We start from the raw sequence: 23,670 nt of genomic DNA, 5'->3' as shown, positions 1-23,670 counted from the left end.
CCCGGTGTCTGGACTTAAGAAGTCCTAGGTAATTTTTAACTATTATCTTTTAACTGTTATCTTTACTATTGTCTGTATTCTAAACCCTTACTCTGTACCATTATACTAAATGTTTCTTCAAGCCGTTATACTCAGTGTGTCCTCATTCTAAGGAGAATATATGTGATGACCCCATCCAGATCATTGCATATTGTTGGTTTATCACTTACTAGGATCTTCCAAACCATATTTGTAAGCACACTCTGGGGAGTGTCTTCCCAGTGTCCTTGATTATCGCCAGATTAAAATTTTGGTTCTCACATTTCCTCAGTGAATGGGAAATCAGGGAATAACCCAATGCATACTGTGTTGGTCAACACCCCCTCACCCCCACTCCAGATCCCTGAAGTGCCCACCCCCCAGGTGTTTCCCATGGAGAGTCTTAACTTTGGGGCTTCACTGAGGCCTTTTTAGGAGAAGGTTGGGAATTGGAGCCTCCTTGTACACGTGGGTTTGTGTCATTATCAGCCCTTGTTTCTTTCCGGAAGAACAGGAGGTAGCAAGGTGTTTCTTTCTCTGTTCTCCAGCCGTGCCTCCCAAACTGATGAGATTTTGCTCTTTCCATTACTCAGGCTGAAAGAGAGGGTCCTGCATCTGCTTGGATACTGTAGCCAGAAAATGTGCTGCTCATGTGACGCACAGAACAATGTAATTAATGCCAGCAGGCAGAACTGCAGGAAAGGACACAGCCAGCTTGCAGTAATCACTTTATTTAAGCACCTTATCACATGATCTTATTTCCCAATTTTAAGAATGTTAAAAGAAGTGTATCATTTAAAGGGAGCCCAGTAAAATGGTAGCCATTGAATATGCTAAATTATCTTGGTGTTTTCGTTTTTGTTTTGTTTTTTAAAGATTTTATTTATTTATTTGACAGAGGGAGATCACAAGTAGACAGAGAGGCAGGCAGAGAGAGACAGAGAAGCAGGCTCCCTGCTGAACAGAGAGCCCACTGAGCCACCCAGGCACCTATCTTGGTGTGTTTTAAATGATCTTCAACTCTATCATTTCTCCATGGATTGTTTCCAAAGTATTCATGTTTTTGTCCTTCTTTGGTTTGCATAAATATGCATCAAGTATCAGTTTATTTCTATAATGACCTCTGTATATTACTACCACTTAATTTTAACTGTGCACCAAGCACTGTACTTTGCATTTTTCAGACATTCACTCACATGTGCTGCCTGTGAAACAGGTATTATAATTCACATTTCACAGAGGAGGAAATAAAATACTCAAAGATATAAATTGTAGAGCCAGGCTGGTGGGTAGGTATTTTGTCTTTGCCCCCATGTCTTAGCTCATAGTTACTGTGGCTCTGTTGGTACTGTGGTAACTGGAGATGTTATTCAGTGTATAGGTAAGATATTTCATAGGATTGGGACACTCTAGTCTTGGCCCAGTGTATTCATTTCTTATGAAAATCCTGAAGAATGACAGTTTTGGGGGAGATAGCAAAACCTGCCCATCATCCAGTTATAGGCAGGGTTTCAAAGCAGCAGAGACTGGTCCCAGGCCACTGAGAATTACTCCATTTTGGCGTAAATGCTGTAGGTTATCTGATTCAGACTCACAGGAATTAAATTAACCTACTTTTGGGTATCGTTGGTTGTGTGGCCCAACCTGAAGGAAGGAGAGATTACTAGTAAAATTTGAAAATTTGTAGTCATTTTATATTTTGATCAAGGCCAAATCCTATTCTACTTAAATAACCCAGTATGAAAAGAAAGAAAACAAAAACATTTCCTAGGGAAAAAATGTTGCATTTTCATTTAGACCATTGAAAATATTCAAACAGAGACATAACTATGTCAATAAAAGATACCAGTCTACAACACATCTGTAACACTCTAACCTTTTTTAAAGAAAAGTTCCATAAGATTTTTTAAAAATCTGAAAACCACCAATCTGTGTATGAGTCTCTTTCTTAATATAAAAATATATATTCATTGTAGAAATTTAGAAAACATTAAAAAATAGAAAAAAATTCTCTATATTAACACTACCTGTGATTGATATCTTACGTTATATCTTCCTAGTATTTGTATATAGAAACATATTTGTGTAGTATACAAACATACATACATGTGTATTTTTACAAAATTTGAGATTTTGTTGCATATAGCTTGGGACCTTGTCTTTTTCATGTGAAGTTTGTTAGCATTTCCCATGTCTGGAAATAATCTTTTAAAACAGGATACTTCGTGCCTACATAGTGTTTCACTATCTACATGGCCATGTTCTTTTCCTGTTGTTGGACACTTCAAACTTCTACACATCTATGGTGTTTTTTCTTATGCTGTATTCCTTGGAGTAGAATTATTAGGTCAAAGAGTGGTATTAAAATGTCATGCTTTGGATAAAATTTTTATCTTTCGCCTTTTTGGAGTAAAGATGGTCGTAGCTGTGTTTTACCAATGAGTAATCCATTTCCTGAAAAATAAATTTCCTGTTTTATTAACAGAGAGCTACCACATGTAATTTAGGATGCTGATGCAGTGGTAGTAAATAATATAACAAGAGGAACTTTTTTCAGAGCATTTCAGTGCGGTGTAACAGAAGAATTAAATGGTATGCTCATGGCATCAGGGGGCAGTTTAATTATGGATGGGACCAGGACAAATAAGTGTGAATAGTTCAAGCAAATACTACAGTCTGGTTCTCTTGAGTTTTATTAACTATAGCTAGCTCATTTTTCTGGAAATAAGTCAAAATTAAACTCTGATGTTTTACAGTGATAGAATTTTCTGAAATACTGTAGAAGATGTTTTTAATTTTAATTATAAGCCACTTATAAGTTGCTTATTGGTGTGGCTAGCACAGAGTACTTAAAATTAGCAGTTGTCATTGCTGCAGTGCATTGACTTCGTTGCCTGTATTAGTGACAAAAGGACATGTGTGATTGGCCTGGCTATACATTTAGCCAATTTATCTCACTAGATAAGAACATTCACCATCAATTCAGAAGCTTTATTAAAGATTTTTAAAGAGGACACTAAATAGGTGATACATGTACGTCTCCTTGGAAAGTGACAGAATTCAAAACATGACGTGAGCAACCTTGGACATTCTGTCGTGCAGCAGGGTGCGGTGGTCTTGGCACTCTCGAGTTAAGAGAGTAAGTATGGTTGAGCCCATACTTACATTGAGAACAGTTGTTGAAAAGCCCTTGAAACTTATTTGTGGTTTAAAAAACAAACAAACAACTGGGAGTGTACAGGCCAAAATTATTTTAAATGAATATTTCTAAATTACCTTTTTTCCTTCTCTTTGCTTATCTGTGATTTCTGATTTTTGTACAGTGAACCTATTTTATAAAACACACAAGAAAAGAATTGTTGTAAACTAAAACCTTAAAGAAACTTGGCCCAGAGTACATGAGTCAGTGTTTACTGTTTAAAAAAAAAAGAAAAGAAAAAAGTGGGGACATATAAACAGTAATTCCACTCCAAAGGCTGTTTGATAATGAAGAGTTGGCCTGCTCTTCAGGCACACTTGAAAGTTGTGCATTGAACATATGGAATTCAAATGATTAAAATGAAGAGACATGGGTGCCTGGTGGCTCAGTCATCAAGCATCTGCCTTCGGCTCGGGTCATGATCCCAGAGTCCTGGGATCGAGTCCCACATCGGGCTCCCTGCTTGCCGGGAAGCCTGCTTCTCCCACTCCCACTCCCCCTGTTTGTGTTCCCTCTCTCGCTGTCTATCAAATACACAAATAAAATCTTCTAAAGAAATTAAAAAATAAAATGAAGAGACATAATATCAGGGAACTTCTGAGCAAGGTGGCAGGTTGTACATGGACCCCCAACTAACTATCTTACCTCCCAAATTATCTTAGAAATGATTGATCCGATACATGACTAGGAAAAATGAAACAATCCTTTTACCTTCAAGCAGATCTCATTACTCCTTTCCTCACTCTCTTGACTCCCATCTGACTCTGAATGACAGTCTGCATCCCCACCTCCCTCCTCTCAATATATTTTTCTCTGAAGCACTTATCTCTTTCTGACATACTGTATATTTACTTAATATGTATTCACTTCATTTCCCCTTGATTTAAATGTAAGTTCCTGAGGCAAGTGTCCTTGTATCATTCATGAAACACTAACTAGCACATAGCAGGTGCTCAGTTAGTATTTATCAAATGAATAAATAATGAATATTTACATTTATATTAGAAACCAGAGATGAGTGTCACCTACATAACAGAAATGTCAAGGCATTTCAACGAGATCCAGTATCAACAGCTGGATTTAAGCGACACGTGTATGCGGTCTACTTCCCAAGAGCAAGAAATCAGAGGAAAATCACATGGGAAGTTTGTGGCAGAGTGGGAGAAGGGGTGACCCAAGGAATCAAAAAGCTCCAGGGAGATGACAGAGGCAGTGAAGATTAAAAAAACAGTGGCATGAAGTCCTCCTTTTTTAAAAGATCTTATTTTTTAGTGCTTTCTACATGCAGTATGGGGCTCTTAACTTACAACCCTGAGATCAAGAGTCACACATTCCACCAACTGAGCCAGCCAGGTATCCCCCATGAAGTTCTTTATGAACTCCTCAGCTTACCCCTACGCTGGATATGCTTAGGTCTGATTTTAAGCAGTATACCTACCAAAGATTTTGTGAACTGAGCCAAGGCTTCCAGAGCTGGCTTCCAGAGCCTGGCTTCCAGACTGAACACTGGATGGTACATGTATAGGACAGATGTTTTCAACATCTTTGTAACAGAACTGACATTGAAACCACAACCTATAGAAGGCTGGTCAGAATTTGCATTCTGAATCCCAGCAAGGTTGATTTCTTGATAAAAGAAAAATATTAACATTTTCCATATGGTTTCAATAAGACTCCAGATCTCATAACATAATATTCAGAATATTCAAAATACAGTCCAAAATTACTCCGCCTGTAAAGAACCAGGAGAACTTCATGGGAAAAGATAATCAACAGATGATTCTGAATTGATGCAGATGTTGGAATTATCTACCAAAGACTTTTAAAGAAATCATGATAAAAATGTTTCAAGAAGTAAGAGCAAATATTCTTGAAGTGAAGGGAAAGATAGAAAGTAACGAAAATTTTTTAAAAATCACTGAATCGATTCAGTAGCAGAATGGAGGTAACAGAGGGAAGAGTCATATTAATTTCTGTTAATCTGGAAGACAGATTCATAGAAGTTGTCCAGTCTGAACAACAAGTAAAAAATTGGGGCAGGGGAAGATCAGTGCTCATGGACCTTTGGGACAATACCAACTGTCTGACATTTGTATCAGCAGACAGCAGAGTCCCTGAAGGAGAGGAAAAAGAGTTTATGCAGAAAACGCATTTGAAATAAGAATTGCAAGAGAACTGTTAAGGTTTCATCAAAAGGATGAATCTTTAAAAGTCAGTACACAGATACATCATAATGAAACTGAAAACCAAGGAAAAAAAATATTAAAAGTAGCCAGAGGAAAAAATGAGACCTATTTATGGGAGAACAAGAATTGAATGACTAGATTTCCCTACGCACTACATGCCAGTAGTACCTTCCCATTTGTGACAACCAAAAGTGTTTTCAGATATTACCAAATGTCCCTGGGCATGAGGAGCTAGCTCAGGTTGAGAACAATTGATTCTTATTGAGTTCTCCATTCTCCCAAGCACAATTTTTTTTTTAAAGAAATGTCCCAGTTTGATTTTTCAATTACACGTTTACAACTATAGATTAAATGAACAAACATGGAGTAGGTCAAAAGGTACCCAACGTTTCACCTCCCATAAAGAGGGGTAAAAAAAATAATATTCAGAAATACTAGTCAGTCACTTATAAAGATCAGAAGCTCTATGGTTCTGAATCCTTACCATTCTTCTCATCTCAGAAGGAAATTGCAGGCTTAAGTAAGGAACTGATGAGGAGAGAACATTCCTACCATATGTCGAGGTGTCTGCAGTTGAGATCAACAAAGTCTAAAGCAACCTGAAAACAGTATTCTGGTCGCTAGCCAAAGCTTCTTACCATTTGAAGACTATGTTTAATTTCACATGGTAGGTTTCTGGAAGATTTCTAGCAGCTGTAAGAAATGCCATATTGGGGGATATTGCACATAGAGTAAATATTTGAATTAAGAAACACTGGTGATACCTTGAATTATAGCAACCCAAAAATATGCATTTGAATACAGAACTATGGCTGTCAGATTGATGTCAATGGAAAAAAATTACTCATTATTAGAGAAACAATTAAATACAGTCAAGCAGAAATTTTGCCAACTAAATACATTGTCAGATCAACCTAGAAAGTTATGAAAACAAAAAATGTTGAAGCTGAATATGTGAACTATTTAGATTGGGAAAAATAGTAATGTTTAATAATTGATAGCTAATAAATATATGCCCTATTTTGCTTTCTAAACTTTGATAGTTTTAAGTGACCATAGAATCATAATTGACTTAGTGCACTGGCTTGAATAAACATGCCCATAAAAATTACACCTACTTGGCTCTTAAGATGGAGATAGCAGGGGTCTACTAAAATAATATTTTATTATTTGGCAAGGTCTTATAATTCCACTGAACAGTTATGACAAATCCATTGTAACTTCTAGTTTTCTTTCTCCTTTTTTTTTTTTTTGAAACTTTTCTGAAATCAGCTTTCCTTTTCAAAACAAAACAGATACTTTATTTTATTATTCATTCAACAGATGTGTATTATCCTTGTGTGACAGGCACAATGGTAGGTTCTGAGGTTACAAATGTGAGTAAGACTCAAATCCTCAGTACACCAGAGGAGCTCATAATCTAATAAGGAAAGGAAGCATAGAGATAAAAATTACGTTATGAATCAGTAACTGCTCTTACAGAAAAAGGACCTAAGACCACAAGAGCACAGAGGGGATTGTAAGGCATACTGCCTAGGAAAATGGAGAAAGATTTCACAAAGAGAGTGGCATTTGATCATCATCTTAAACTTAATGAGGTTTTACAGAGGAATTAGGACAAGTGCATTCTTTTATACAGAGAGAACAACAAAGAACAAGGTCCTGAGGTTCTGATCTAGGAAATGGTGGTAGGGGAAGATGATGGTAGGTGGGACTCTTGATGACCCCATCTACCTAACTCTTTTTATTTTTTAGATGTTGATTTCTTTTTTTATATTATGTTACTCACCATAAAAACCCATAGCAAATATCATTCTCAGTGGGGAAAAGCTAAGAGCCTTTCCATTAAGATCAGGAACTCAACAAGGATGCCCACTCTTGCCACTCTTGTTCAACATAGTACTAGAAGTCCTACCTACAGCAATCAGACAACAAAGAGAAATAAAAGGTATTCATAATGGCAACGAAGAAGTCAAACTCTCTGTCTTGCAGATGACATGATTCTTTATGTGGGAAATCCAAATGACTCAACCCCCAAATTACTAGAGCTCATATAGCCATTCAGTAATGTGGCAGGATACAAAATCAATGTACAGAAATCAGTTGCTCTCTTTTACACTAACAATGAAATTATAGAAAGAGAAATTAGAGAATCAATTCTATTTACAATAGCACCAAAAACCATAAGATACCTTGTAATAAATCTAACCAAAGTGGTAAATTATCTATATTCAAGGAACTACAGAATATTCATGAAAGAAATTGAAGAAGACACAAAAAGATGGAAAAACATTCCAAGCTCATGGATCGGAAGAATAAACGTTGTTAAAAATGTAAATGCTGCCCAGAGCAAGCTGTACTTTGAACACCATCCTGATCAAAATACCATCGGCATTTTTCAAAGTGCTGGAACAAACAGTCCTAAATTTGTATGGAACCAGAAAAGACCCCAAATCGCCATCTGCCTAATCTTAGCAGTAGTGAGTTGTAAAGATATATTAGGCCACCTTGTTTTTGCCCCAATCTAAAGGTCATAACAGCTACACAGCTGGCTAGGGTTAGGAACGTAGCCTGTAGGATGGTGAAGCATACACAGTGGGTCAAAAGCTATCGGGGATTTAGAAAAGCATATCTGGTGGGGGTACAGGGGTGGAAGTGCAAGAATTTTCTTAGTTTGAGGAATTGGTTTGTCATCTAAGCAACCAAGGAAACCAAGAGAGACTTTTACTCAGGGAAATGACATAATCAGCTTATGTTTGTTGAAAGCTTTGTGAAGAGTAAATTGGAATGAAAAACTGGTCTTGAGAAAGCTGTTGCATTAGTAATCTGGCTGGTCATTTCTGCTGTGTCATGAATTACGACCAGAGAGTAGTTCCGTATGTGTGATGATACGATCTTCAGAAAGTGTGCATCTGCATAGATTGAGAATTATTTAAATGCTTCATTATTGTTGCTGTTGTTTTATAAAAGGTCTGTCCTAATCATATTTCCTTAAGGCTTCTCCTCTTTTATCTGATTGCTCTTTACCCTATTGGAAAAGAAAAAGAACCTAGCAGTGATTCCAAGATTCCTGGGCTTTTAGTAACCATGCAGATGGGTTTGGACTGCTTCCACAAAACAGGGGTGGGGGGAATCCTTTCAAGATTTTAGCTTCCATCCCTTCAAGTATAAAGAAAGTGTCTTTGATACCACTAGGTGCAAGAAAGTAATAACCGGGGGTGGGGGGTGGCATGCAGGGAGAATGCTGATTTCCTTAAACTGTGTCACGTAAGGAATAAATACACTGGGAATGTTTAGTACAAGGAAAGTACTTAAGCCTTAGCTAGGACAGAGTAGCCATCTTTGTGTATTTGAAGACCTGTCCTATAGAAGATAGCTTACATTAACTAGCTCTGTAAGTCTACAGGAGTTAAGACCAATTGATAAAACATGAGGGGAGACAAGTTCCTTAGCCTAGGGAAGACATTCCAACAGTTACCGCTGTCTGATACCAACAAGGGAGCTCCGTGGCGTTTTGCTCTGTTGTAGCTTTGGAATGCACTTCATCTTCCTTGCTATGGTACCTCAAACAAAAGTTAAGCATTCTAGAAAGAAAGTCTTGAATTATGTTGAAGTGACCATCTCAAACTACTGAGTTGAAAGTCACTATGAATACACTTGTGCCAGCAGGTAGAAAAATGGAGGGTGACTTCATGAGATGAAACAAGGATGTGACACTGCATAATGTGACATAGCAACATTATGACAGAACCTTCATTTATAGAGTTCTTCAAATGTGTTTGTGCTGGGCACAAACAATGACTGTCTCCTTTAATCCTTATAAGAACCCTAGCGAGTATACAGTTGACTCTTGAACAATGTGAGGGTTAGGGGAGCCAACCCCCTACACAGTTGAAAATCTGCATTTAACTTTTGAATCTCCTAAAACTTAACTACCAGTAACCAGATGTTGACTGGAAGCCTTACCAAGAACATAAACAGCCAATTAACACATATTTTATATGTATAATTTACTATACTCTTACAATAAAGTGATCTTGAGAAACGAAAATGTTATTAAGAAAGTCATAAGGGAGAGAAAATGCACTTAAAGTACTGTGCTGTTTTTGTATAGCTGTTTTTCGAAAAAGCCTGACATATAAGTAGGTCCATGTAGTTCAAACTTGCATTGTTCTGGGGTCAACTGGATATTGTAATATTCTCTATTTTACAGATGAGTAAACAGCTCAGAGAAGTAAAAGATATTTAAATAGTCTGACCCTAGACCATGTTGAAGATTATGGGTTTTTCTTCCCCCTTTCAGATAGGCTGTCATCCCATGTACATTTGCCCACTAGCCACAAGTGTTTGTTAAATTTCTCTGGTTGTATTAAAGGAGCCAAGTCCTTGGTGAAATTCCCACTTACCTGCGGGAATATTTTTCTTTTTCCATCCTTTACTTAAATAGGTGGCTAATTCTATAAACCAAATAACCACTTGTAGTTCTGAGATGGTACTATTAGTATTAAGCTAAATATAGAGCAGTAAAGGAAGATTCTGATTTAAATTCTTTTTTTTTTTTATTTTTAAAATTTTATTTATCTGAGAGAGAGAGCACGAGCAGAGACGGGGGAGGGACAGAAAGAGGAGAAGCAGACTCCCTGCTGAACAGGGAGCCCAACGTAAGGCTCCATCCCAGGATCCCAAGACCATGACCTGAAAGGCAGACACCTAACCGATTGAGCCACTCAGGGGCCCCTAGGTTGTATTCTTGAAAATTGATTAGTTTATTAAATTTTGAGTTTGGCTCAAGATTTGTATGTAGAGATTTTACTTGGTTCAGATTATTTGAATAAGCATGAATCAGACTAGATTGAAATGGTTGTGTTTACCTCAGTCACTAGACTGTAAGGCTACTTTTTTTAACCTTGACACACAGAAGATACTCCTAAAAACTGGTAGAATGAATGAGTGAATCCATGAGTGAGCACATGAATGAATGAACTTTTATTAGTATCTCAAAGAATCTCTGCCTTTTGCTTACTAATTCAATGGATGACTTATAAATGAGCAAATCTACTTAACTGATGTATTTCTGTAAGTAGTCCCTGGATTTTTCTTTTCTTTTTTTTTTTTTTTTAAAGATTTTATTTATTTATTTGACAGAGAGAGATTACAAGTAGGCAGAGAGAGAGAGAGAGGAGGAAGCAGGCTCCCTGCCGAGCAGAGAGCCCGATGCAGGACTCGATCCCAGGACCCTGAGATCATGACCCGAGCCGAAGGCAGCGGCTTAACCCACTGAGCCACCCAGGTGCCCAGTCCCTGGATTTTTCTTACTGCAGTGCTATTAAGACTGAACCATACAGTGTGGTTCCCTACACGATGTGGTCTATCTGGCTTCACCACAGACTACACTCATAACCCCAGCCAACTGTGCCATTGAGAAGCAGTGTGGCTTAGGATCCCCGCACACGACATCTACCACAGGCAAGAAAGACACTTGGCTTTGGTGAGAAATTTGTGTAGAAAATATATTATTATGTCCTCTCCATGTTAATAAACATTTTCTTACTATGCTCGTAAAAAGAAATGTTTGTAAAGTTTGAGTTGATAAATCTTTGTAAAGTTCAGCATATTGGAAAATGCTGTGGAAATACACATTTTGTATATTTTCAGTTAATTATATTACAGCCTGAACCAGAATTTCATCACACATTCTGTTTTTAATTGGGTGGGTTTGCTTATATCAGCTACTGAGAATATATGGGTAAGTGATTATTCATTTATTGACACCAAAAAGATATTTCTAATTTATCTTTGAGTAGAGAAATAACCCTAGCATGAAAAAATTGTTTCTTGAAGAGTTGAGGATATACAAGCTGAAGATTAAAATAGTTGTCCCCTCTTCTTTATTCTTGTGAGATTTTAAATGTGAATCTTGAGTTACTCAATCTTTCTGTTCTGGTGCTTTTATACCTGGGAGGTTACGAGTGACAGTATACATAATTTTGCGTCTTTCAGATTGTTGGCTTTCAGGCTAAACACAGGCAAGAGCAGACCTTTTTCACATAGATGCCAAATGCCACATTTGCCTAGCAATTTATTAGTAAATATTCTAGGAGATGTTCCAGATACATCCTTGAAAATTAAGTTTTATCTTGTTTCAGAACAATGTTCTGTTTCCCATGATCTATGATTCTGATTTTCTTACATTTTCTAATGGCATGGAATTTGTCTAAGAGAATATTGTTTGGTTTTCTCCTCAGAAATGAAGTAGGGCGCCTGGGTGGCTCGGTGGGTTAAGCCGCTGCCTTTGGCTCAGGTCATGATCTCAGGGTCCTGGGATCGAGTCCCACATCGGGCTCTCTGCTTAGCGGGGAGCCTGCTTCCTCCTCTCTCTCTCTCTCTGCCTACTTGTGATCTCTCTCTCTGTCGAATAAATAAATAAAATCTTTAAAAAAAAAAAAAAAGAAAGAAATGAAGTAGATTGTGAGGCTAATTCCATGCATTCGTACTTAGTTGTGCATTGTAATAAACACAAAACCATGTCACTTGACGGAGAGAAGGGAAGAGTACAGAGACCCTATTAAATGTTATCCAGAAGCTTGGTTCAGACCATTAAGACTATCCTAACTTTCCCCATTAGGCACTTTGGAGGATGCTGCTACTTCTGTCTTCTGAATTTGCATGATTTAGAAAAATCTATTATTACAAAGACACATGAACAGGAGCCTTGGAAACTTAAAAGCACACACACTGTGGGAGGATGGACTGACCCTTTTAACCAAAATTTACATCCAAAACTCACTGAGCGTGAGACACCAAAATCATTTAAAATCTTCTCATTAAATATTTAATCTGGTTTTCTTCTTCCCCTCTTATTCTCTCTCTGACTCAGCATAAGGTCAGGATTCTGGTCATCACAATGGATTTACTTCAAAAATTCCTCTGTGAGAAGCCAGAAACCCTCTGAGTTGGTCATTAAATCCAACCATGTAGATCATTGATTGATTGTTCAGTATGGTTTTATTAATTATGCTCTTTCTTCTGCCTTTCTCTCTCTTATTTCTGGGAGTTTCAGAGAGCAAGCCTGTAGGCTTCCAGGATTAGAGATCCTGGCCAGGGCCCACACAGCATAGTGCTTATTACAGTGCTCTGTATAAAAAGCTGTTTTGGCATGTCTGGCTTTTTCCATGAGATTTTAAACTGTAGAAGGCAGAAGCCATGCTTTATTTACTCAGGTCTGGGCCAATCATTCAAGAAATGGGTATCTAGAATCCATACTATGCCCACTACCCAGGCAGGCCCTGGGCCATAGTGCCTGCTCTCAATGAAACGCTCTTTGTTTGTGAGGAGAGAAAGAAATGTGGTAAGTGTAATATTAGTGGGTAGCATCAGCTTAACATTCACCGTATGCCACATTTTGTGTTAAATAGCAATAAGGACCATCCCAACAAAACTCTGACTTAGAAACTACTGGTGTCTCTATTTTGCCCTTGAAAAATATTGAGGTCTCACAAAATTATTTAACTTAGGCACAGATTATAACAGGTTTGAAAATAGGCAGTTCGATTTTAGAGTATAAACTCTTAACTACTAAATTATGCAGCCTAGGGGTTGTGAAAAATGAACATATTATAATATCACAGAGAAGGGGGCGGGGTGCCTGGGTGACTCAGTCATTAAGTGTCTGCCTTCCGCTCAGGTCATGATCGCAAGGCCCTGAAATCAAGCCCTCACTGGGCTCCCTGCTCGCCTTCTCCCTCTCCTTCTGTCCCTTCCCCCTGCTTATTTTTTCTCATGCTCTCCCTTTCTCTCTCTCCTTCTTTTTCTCTCTTTAAAATAAATAAATAAAATCTTTTTTAAAAAATCACAGAAAGGGGAAGATGTCGTTTCTTTCTTTGGGAGGCAAGGTGAAATTACAAGAAGGTTTTCGGAGTAGCAGACAGGACTGTAGCAGGGAAGAAAAGAAAGGAGAGTCCTGGCAGAGGGGGCCAGCCTGGGGAAAATACAGAGATGTGAAATCAGGACAGGTGAGGTGACATTTTATGACCAGCCTGAAGAATATCGTTTGAGATTTGTGGAAGGTGAAGTAGGCTAGGTAGGCAGGGGAGGTTACGGGTGATTTAAGAATTTTGAACTCTATCCTGAAAAATTAGAGCAAGCCTTTGGAGGGCTTACTCAGAGAAAGGACGCAATTAGTGTTTGGGTTTTTTTTTGTTTTTTGTTTTTTTTTTTAAATTCTAATGGCATGCAGAAGAATGAATCAGCCAGAATAGATAGGATTGGTGACTCCTCCTTTAGGGAGAAGTGAATCTTGGGTGAACCCCAGATTCTGACCTGAGTGACACTGTTGTTCTGGAAGCAATACAAATTCATTAGAACCCTTTTAGAAAATGATCTTCTGATATGTATCAGGGGTCTTAGAAATGTCAGTACTTCCAGCCTGCTAATCTCATGTCTGGGAATTGATCTTAGGGATACAACATAAAATGCAAGATGTGCCCTCAGGCCAGTATTTATGATAATAGTTAAGAGTGCTTAAGGCAGATTGGTAAAAGTGAATGAATAACTAAATAAATAATTGAATGATTAATGGAAAATAGTAATGGAAAAAACAGTAACCATAATAGAAGAATGGTTAATATACATTCACTGATTAGTTAATATGAATCCAATAATGATGGTTCTGAAAATTATGTAAGTACATGGAGAAATGTATTGTTACTGGGGAAAAAAGCAAAGTAGAAAAAGATACTTCATTATGATAGAACGATTACAGTGCAGACCCATGTTTAGATGAAAAGCTTGAGGGAAAATCCCCAAACTATAATGGTGGTCGTTGTGTCCCTCTGTTCTCTATTTTTCCAGAGTTCTTCATGGTATTTAATTCATTTTTATGATGTGAAAAGGTAAATACCTTGGGACTGTTCATTTTAAACTTAATGTCTGATGTGTCCGAAACATCAAAGTGACAATAAGTAATAATTAGAAATAAGCTTGGTATTCAACCCTCAGTGTACAAACTGGAGACAGTAAATGACAACTGAATTGAAGCTCTAACCATTTTCCTTCCCTTTGGATCAGAATCTCAGAGTTCTATTATAATGTATTAGAAGTTTTACCATCGCTGGAACTTAACATAGGCTCATATTAATGGGGAAAGAAACCTAAATCTTCCCATTTCCAACTCCACCCAAGCAGTTGAAGGGACTCTCCTGCCCTTTGCAAAAGTGATTTTATTTTTTTTCAAAGATTTTATTTATTTATTTGACAGACAAAGATCACAAGTAGGCAGAGAGGCAGGCAGAGAGAGAGGAGGAAGCAAGCTAAGCTCCCTGCTAAGCAGAGCCCAATGTGGCGCTCAGTCCCACGACCCTCAGACCATGACCTGAGCTGAAGGCAGAGGCTTTAACACACTGAGCCACCCAGGCGCCCCTGCATAAGTAATTTTAATCTGCCAATCTCCAATAACATAGAAAATACCTGATTTCAAACATGCATCATTTCATAGTTATTCTTTTCTCTTGTAAGGGGACACATTGCTTTCCTTAATACCGAGGTATCATCTTTCTTACTTAGCAGTTCTTGTACAAGGATCAAGGATCTGCTTCACTGTTTTCAATTTTTTAAAAAAAAGATTTTATTAGGGCACCTGGGTGGCTCAGTGGGTTAAAGCCTCTGCCTTCGGCTCAGGTCATGGTCCCAGGGTCCTGGGATCGTATCCCACATCGGGCTCTCTGCTCAGCAGGGAACCTGCTTCCTCCTCTCTCTCTCTCTCTCTCTCTGCCTACCTGTGATCTCTATCTGTCAAACAAATAAATAAATAAAAATATTTTTTTAAAAAAGATTTTATTTATTTATTTGACAGAGAGAGAGAGAAATCACAAGTAGGCAGAGAGGCAGGCAGAGAGAGATGGGGAAGCAAGCAGGCTCCCTGCTGTGCAGAGAGCCCCACGGCGGCTCTGAGCCACCCAGGTGCCCCTGTTTTCAAATTTTTAATGAAATAGAATTCAGAGGGATATTTAACCTACTGAATTTTGATGGGCTTCAGTAATCCAGATATTTTCTAATTGGAGGGTTTCCATTTATTAGTCTAATATTGCCATGTACTAACTGTGTGTCCCAGAAGGTATGTTTTGGTTTAAGGTCATTTCTTTTGGGGTCCAGAGTAGCATTTTGAAGACGGGACTGTTTTTCACTGTTAATGTAGGAATTTGGAGACATGTTTGTTTTTTATTTTTAAGATTTTATTTATTTATTTAACAGAGAGGAGCACGTGAGCAAACTAGGCAGAGAGGCAGGCATGGGGAGAGGGAGAAGCAGGTTCCCGCTGAGCAGGGAGCCCGATGCAAGATTCGATCCCAGGACCCTGGGATTATGACTTGAGCTGAAGGCAACTGCTTAAAAACAGAGCCACCCAAGGCATCCCTGGAGACATGTTTAAAGTTGAGGTGGGGCTAACATGAGGTGATCCCTTCACCACTTCCATGCTCACAGCACAGACACCATGGCCCAGCACTCGACGGGGACTTGATGTTGTGTCCAGTCGGTTGTGTATTTGTGAAGATGTGCCGTGAATTCATGTTTCAGGCATTAGTCACATGAATGAGTGCTTCAGAGTGCAGTGCAGTTCTATAACAACCTTTGCACACTAAAGAAGTTGTGGTGGGAAGAGAGTACTTAATTTTGAAGTTACTTCCTAGATGATGGAGGATTCGGACTGTGAATTAAAGCAAATGGGCAGCAACTTTGCTGGTGTGTCATGAGGTTAGGCAGGGTTTACCAACCTGAAAGGAACTCCCCACCATCTTTTCAGAACATCTGAAATTCCCATGGATCCGTAAGTCCTCTTTCTTGATTTGTATTTGTCTTTCATGTTGGCTTGAGGAAATTTCCATTTCCTGGTATATGTTCGATTAATTCATCGAGTACCACTAGTGACCCCCATGAAAATGAAACAGAGAAAGGTAAGTTTTGTGTACATACGTGGCAAAGGACTGTGGATGGAAATAAAGCCTGAGGGCTAGAACACAGCTCTTGGGCCCTTCTAAATTGGGTGTCACCTGGAGGGACAGGGCAATGGGCAGGGACAACAAAATCAAATCAACCAGTATCTGCCAACCACTTTGTACATGAAAGTCAATGCAGCAAGTGTCCTTACAGATCAAGAGAAAGAAAAATATGACATCGCCTTTTTGCTTGAGAAAGTTGTCATTACAAATAGTGTCTGGGAAAGAAATAATTATAATATTTATGGGATATTTATTGTGTGTCAGGTATTAATCTAAAGGCCATGTATGCTCTCATCAACCTGTGAGATAGGTACAATGACTATATTCAGTTTACAGATCTCGAAACTGAGGTCCACGGGAATCCAAAATCTTTGAAACCTAAGACCCAGGCACTGGGACTCTGGAGTCCTTGCTTTTAAGCGTTATGAATACAGCCTCTCAGGCAATTTTTTTTTTTATATTTCAGGGCCTCTGGGAAAAGGTGAAAGGAAAATGTAAGAGTATGCTTGGTAGATCATAGTTTGTGATGCCAGCCAGATTTCTTCTACCCCATTACCTGAAATCTTATAAAATGTGAAATGTTCAAAGAATCTTCTTGCTTGTTCTAAGATATTTGACCTAGGACAGCCTGGCAGAACTCTTATCACCCCAAACCCAAGTCTTCAATCTGATTTTAAATATTCTCATTCAGGGCTAATCGGACCTAAGGGATTTTTTGTTGTTGTTATTGTTGTAAGTCTTTGCCAAGAAATACTTTATTTTTGGACTTTCTACCTGAAATGTGAACAGCTGAGCAGAGTCACTCAGTGGCCTTTGATCCCATTAGAGAGTTCTGAATTGGTGACCCAGATCCTTGCATGAAATTTGATATTAAAATAACACCAAACTGAAGACATAGGAGATTACAATGTAATGTATACGGTCAGAGTAACAAAGACTCGAGGAAAATAAAATGAGTTTCACTTGGCTTCATTTGCTCACTTGTGACTTTCCTTTCACTCTTGAGTGATTCTTCACCTACCTCTTCACATATCAGGGACACAGCAAAACACAAAGTCTCTAACTCCAATTTAAGGATGTTAGAAGCTAGTGGAGCTTGCTAAACAGCAGTACTCTTTATCGCGTCAAGAAGACCTAGTAACAAGTACTGCTAATGAATTTGAATTCCTCTCAGTTCAGGTACTACCCTGTTGTCATCTTTCCACACTGTTTTATCTTCCAGGAGTTTATGCTTTGTCACATTTGGCCTTCTTTGAGGGAGCCCTGACCCAGTGACTGTCCTGGGTTTGCAGATGGACTGTGTTTCCTCTCGATCCTAATATTTTTATTTTTTAAAGATTTATTTATTTGAGGGGCACCTGGGTGGCTCAGTGGGTTAAAGCCTCTGCCTTCAGCTCAGGTCATGATCCCAGGGTCCTGGGATCGAGCCCCGCATTGGGCTCTCTGCTCTGTAAGGAGCCTGCTTCCTGCTCTCTCTCTGCCTGCCTCTCTGCCTACTTGTGATCTCTCTGCCAAATTAAAAAAAAAAAAAAAAGATTTATTTATTTGAGAGAGAGAGGAAGGATGAGTGGAAGGGGCAGAGGGAAAGAGAATCCCAAGCAGATTCCATGCTGAGCACGGAGCCCGACATGGGGCTCTATCCTATGACCCCGAGACCTTGACCTGTACCAAAAGCAAGAGTCAGACACCCAACTTTCTGTGCCACCCAGGAGCCCCTCCCCTTACATTTTCTTAAGAGTGGCCTGTGGGGCTTTCCTTTCTCCTCTCTCACCAGGGGCCAGCCTTCAGCATATGTAGTAACTACCTGAGCTATTATAGAGACACAGTATTTCAGCGGGTGTGTGGGTTTATTTAGCAAGCGTTTATTGGAAGCTTCCACGTGCACCCACTAGCCAGGGAGGGAATCCCGCCTTACATGCCATACCATTGGTGCCTCACCTGCCTTCCCCTAGTCCTGGCCTGGTTCCCAAGTACTGTGCAGGACACCAGAGTCCCAGAGCTGGCCGAGATATGGCCCTTACCCCCCATGCGGACATCCAGTGGGAGACACATAAATGATCCAGTGGATGTTTTTCTTGATTCAAATTGTAGCTGAAGCCCACACTACATTTTTTCCATTTTCTGTAGCTGACTACATCAGGAACTCAAAACAGGAAGAAAATAAAAATTAATTTGGATATATTATTTCCTTTAAAATAGCTTATAGATTTGCTGGAAAAAATATTCCAATACTCAAACATCAAACTCACAGAATTAGCCTAGTGAAGACTGTTTTGAATGCTGGTTGTTTAACAACTGAGCAGAAGCATAGAACTCTTTTTCATCTTAATGAAAATAATAAATGCAGATGAGCACCAGGTGTTGTAGGGAAGTGACAAATCACTAGGCTGTACACCTGAAACTGGTATTACACTGTAGGCTAACTGACCGGGATTGAAATGAAAACATTAAAAAAAAGTTAATAAATACAGAAGCAAAAGCCTGTGGATGATAAGTGGTCTCCCTGTCTCACTGTTTTGAAAGTGCTTTCTTAAAACTAAAATTATAGTCAATCAAATAAATAGTTATTTTGGAAAGGGAGAATTAATTTCTGTTTTGGTTTCTAACCTAGCTTTTTGGGAATCACAAGATTTCTTTGTGACAGTACTAAGATGGGATGCTGAAATTCATCTTTTTTTTTTTTTTTTTTTTTTAAAGAAGGTTCCACACCCAGTGTGGAGTCCAGTGTGGGGCTTAAACTCATGATGTGATCAAGACCTGAGCTGAAGTCAAGGGTCAGACACTCAACCAACTGACCCACCCAGGTGCCCTTATTTCTGATTCTTTAATGAATAATGCAACTAAGTTAAATTGTGTTCTGAGAACCTACTTACTTTTTCTTCTTGTTAAAGTCTGATTCGGGTGGTGGGAAAGCCATCGTATTCTACTTATTTGCCTCCTATCCAGCCTTTGGTGACATTTGTGCATACATCTAGTATCTAGAAAGGACCATTTAGCTAGAATCAAAAAGATAAATAACTGATAGCAAGGATGTGGAGGAAAGAAGACCCTTGTGCACTGTTGCTGGAAATGCTAATTGGTGCAGCCACTGTGGAAATCAAAATAATAAAAATAGAGGGACACCTGACTGGCTCAGCTGTTGGAACATGCAACTCTTGATCTCAGGGTCATGTGTTCAAGCCCCCACAGGATGCAGAGATTACTTAATAATAAAATCTTTTGGGGCACCTGGGTGTGCTCAGTAGGTTAAGCTCTGCCTTCGGCTTAGGTCATGATCTCAGGGTCCTGGGATGGAGCCCCGCATCGGGCTCTCTGCTCTGCAGGAAGCCTGCTTCTCCGTCTCTCTCTGCCTGCCTCTCTGCCTACTTGTGATCTCTCTCTGTAAAATAAATAAGTAAAATCTTTAAAAAAAATTAAATTTTTTAAAAAATTAAAAATACAAGTATCATAAGATCCAGTAATTCCTCTATAGATTATTTACCCAAAGAAAATGAAAACACTCATTTGAAAAGACATATGTCCCCTGTGTTTATTGTAGCATTATCTACAGTAGCCAAGATATGGAAGCAACCCAGTTTCCATTGATAGATGAATGGATAAAGATGCTTGGTGGGGCATGTATATCTATAGTGGAATATTACTGAACCATAAAAAAGAGTGAGATCTTGCCATTCGCAATAACATGGATGGACCAAGAGAGTATTATGCTAAGTGAAATAAGTGAGACAAAGAAAGATAAATATCACATGATTTCATTTACATCTGGAATCTAAAAAGCAAAAACAAAAAGCAGAAACAGATCCATAAATACAGAGAACAAACTAATGGTTGTCCCATGGGAGGGAGGAAGGGGCATGGGCAAAATGGCTGAAGGGGAGTGGGAGATACAGGCTTCCAGTTATAGAACGAATAAGTTATGGAGATTAAAGATACAGCATAGGGAATATAATCAGTGATACTATAATAGCATTGTGTGGTGACAGATGGTAGCTGTGCTTGTGGTGAACATAGCATGAATTACAGAGATGTTGAATCACAATGTTGTACACCTGAAACAAATGTAACATTGTGTGTTAACTGTACTGTAATTAGAAGGAAAGAGGGTAGGGGGGCCTCACTGGCTCAGTCAGAAGAGCATGTGACCCTTGATCCCAGGGTCCTGAGTTCAAGCCCCATGTTGGGCACAGAGCTTACTTATTAAAAAAAAAAAAAAAAAAAAAAAAGATTAAAAAAAAGAAGGCAGCTTGGTTAAAGATGTTTATTATATTAAAGACATGCTGGCTTTCCATTGTATTATACACATTATTCTATTTTCAGTCACTGGACTTTTTAAGATATAATTTAGAAACAAGTTTCTATTACTTTTACGTTTTAAAATATTCTTAATTTCTTCTTTATTATAGAGCAAAGAGATTGCATTCCAACTTCATGAGGATTTGATGAAGGTCCTTAATGAACTCTATACGGTAAGCACATAATCTTTCTTCTTTTGCAAGAATCTTTGGTTTAGAATTTTGGTTTGCAGAAACATTGCTCTTAGAATTTATTCTAAACTAGGATGTTGATAGATGCTCCTGTGGTTGAAATGTGGAACTAAGTAGATAGATGCACACTACTACATTTGCCAAATCCTCTCAATTTGGGGAAACTGTATTCAAGTAAATATGTATGTGCAATTAGCACACTTTTAAGAAACTAGAGTATAATTGTCCCAGTAAGACATGTTTTTAACTGGTTGAATTATAGGTGATATGTACATATATTTAATTCCAGAGTATTTTGTCTTAAATTGTTACCATTCTTAAATTAGCCATTCTGGAATTTGAGTAACTTAGAGTTGCTTTATTCTGTTACTTTAATTATTTTTTTCCCCATTTTAGTTAAATTGTTTGGTTAATGACCTAATATATTAAAATTACATTTGGGCAGGTATATATTTTTCTCCTTGGCAATAATCTGCTTTTTTAAATTTAAATTTTATTCAGGTTACTGTATATAATCATAAGAAATTAAATAACTTAAAGCTATTTTATTTAAAAAAAAAAACAGTGAGGCTGCAGGTTGGAATTAGTCATATGTCCATGTAAAATTTTTTTATACTTAATGATCATATTATTAAACACAAATTCCTTCTGGAGGAATTTGATGAGTTTTTATTTTAAAAGAGAGAACAACATAATGAGAAATGAATAACGTTAATTTGTATAGCTATAGATATTTGCATTTTTATTGTATAAGATTATTTGAATTCTTATTTATAGGCAAATTAAACCTGAAACATTATTAACTTATGTTTCGTGATTTACAAATCCCATTTGTTCTTAAAAAGCCATGTGTGTAAAATGCGATTTTGTAAATCATTTTTAATGCTCCATTGATACTTGCTAATTAAAAGACACTGTAGTTTTAAGCTTTTTATTTATAAAATGAGTGATATTCTTATAAAATTCACTTTCCAGTTTTTCATACATGTGTGATAAATTTGTATTTTTTTCTCATATATATGTATATATATTTTTTATTTCTTTTCAGCGTAACAGAATTCATTGTTTTTGCACCACACCCAGTGCTCCATGCAATACGTGCCCTCTCTAATACCCACCACCTGGCTCCCCCAACCTCCCACCCCCCCTTCAAAACCCTCAGATTGTTTTTCAGAGTCCATATTCTCTCATGGTTCACCTCCCCTTCCAATTTCCCTCAACTCTCTTCTCCTCTCCATCTCCCTATGTCCTCCATGTTATTTGTTATACTCCACAAATAAGTGAAACCATATGATACTTTAAAAAATGTATTTATTTTAAAGAGAATGCATGGGAGTGGGGGAGGGGCAAAGGGAGAGAAAGTCTTAAGCAAATGCCTCACTGAGTGCAAAGCCCCACATGGGGTTAAATCTCACAACCCTGAGATATGACATGAGCCAAAACCAGGAGTCAGTTGCTTAACCAATTGCCACCCAAATGCCCTGCTAATGAAATTGAGTTTTTGATAATAAAGGCCATTTATTAGCTCATTAGTTTTTGTGTGATTTGTTCATTTCTGATACCCTAAGTTGGCAACCATTTTTGGATTTAGAATTTAAAAGTTAAGTGAACATCATGCCTCTGAGGCATCCAAAGAAGAAATTCTATATCTTCTTCCACCAAACTATTCTAAGATGAGAGCTTTGTGACATTTTCTTTGTGGATCCTTTTGCTTGGACATTGTTTTTCCTAGAAATATAAATCAATCTCTAATACTTTAAAAAATAGATCTTTCTCCCTCTGACTTCTCCCCTCTCATGCTCTCTCTCGCTCTCTCTCAAATAAATAAAAAAAATCTTTAAAAAAACAAAAAATGGGTTCCTGGGTGGCTCAGCTAGTTAAGCAGCTGCTTTTGGCTCAGGTCATGATCCTGGAGTCCTAGGATCGAGTTCCACATCGGGCTCTCTGCTCGGCGGGGAGTCTGCTTCTCCCTCTGACCTCTCTCCTCTCATGCTCTCTCTCTCTCTCAAAGAAATAAATAAAATCTTTAAAAAAAAAATAGGTCTGCTGATTGTCATGACATCATAGACAAGAGCATATTGATTATGGTCTGAAGCTAGTAGTACTAGTCAGAGCAACAATGGCAGAGTAAACTTGATTATTGAGTATGAGGAAAATCAGTAAAATGCTGTGTGAAGATTTTATCTCAGAGATGGATGTGCGTAGTGAAATTTTTCCTCTATTCAGCCTATCAAATGGACTTACACATTTATCAGACTCTACATAGATGTATCAAGTAAGCTGATATCTGAAAACTCTCATCATTTTTTCTGAGCCTGAAAGAATAAAGGAGCCAGGTTCTAGAAGAGGCCACTGGAGTTTCAATGACCCTGTCAGAGTCATTTAACCTCTCAGAATCAGTTAAGAAACTAAGAGGTATGGGGCGCCTGGGTGGCTCAGTGGGTTAAAGTCTCTGCCTTCGGCTCAGGTTACGATCCCAGGGGGGATCATAGCCCCACATCGGGCTCTCTGCCAGCTGGGAGCCTGCTTCCTCCTCTCTCTCTCTGCCTGCCTCTCTGCCTACTTGTGATCTCTCTCTCTGTCAAATAAATAAATAAAATCTTTAAAAAAAAAAAAAAAAGAAAGAAAGAAACTAAGGGATGGTAGAGTTGAGCAATGAGGTTCTGATTAGGTAGTCTGTAGATCACTTTAAACTCTTGGAAAAAAAAATTTATCCTGAGGCACCTGGGTGGCTCAGTGAGCTGAGCATCTGACTCTTGATATTGGCCAACCTCTTGAGCTTGGGGTCT

The 23,670-nt window shown here is 38.3% G+C and overlaps 1 protein-coding gene across 2 annotated transcripts in view; it reads left to right on the top strand.

The window, feature by feature from the left end:
- The window catches only part of SRGAP1 (SLIT-ROBO Rho GTPase activating protein 1), a 269,866-nt gene that overhangs the window by 143,287 nt on the left and 102,909 nt on the right, over positions 1–23,670 (top strand). For both annotated transcript variants that reach the window (XM_082742529.1, XM_082742530.1), the window contains exon 4: positions 20,801–20,863. In XM_082742529.1, coding sequence (XP_082598655.1) covers positions 20,801–20,863 — 63 coding nt within the window. The remainder of the gene's footprint in view (positions 1–20,800; positions 20,864–23,670) is intronic.

Source organism: Mustela nivalis (assembly GCF_964662115.1).
Source record: "Mustela nivalis genome assembly, chromosome: 7".
NCBI lineage: Eukaryota > Metazoa > Chordata > Mammalia > Carnivora > Mustelidae > Mustela > Mustela nivalis.
The sequence above is the reverse complement of the archived record's forward strand: the minus strand, read 5'-3'. Positions and strand labels throughout refer to the sequence as shown.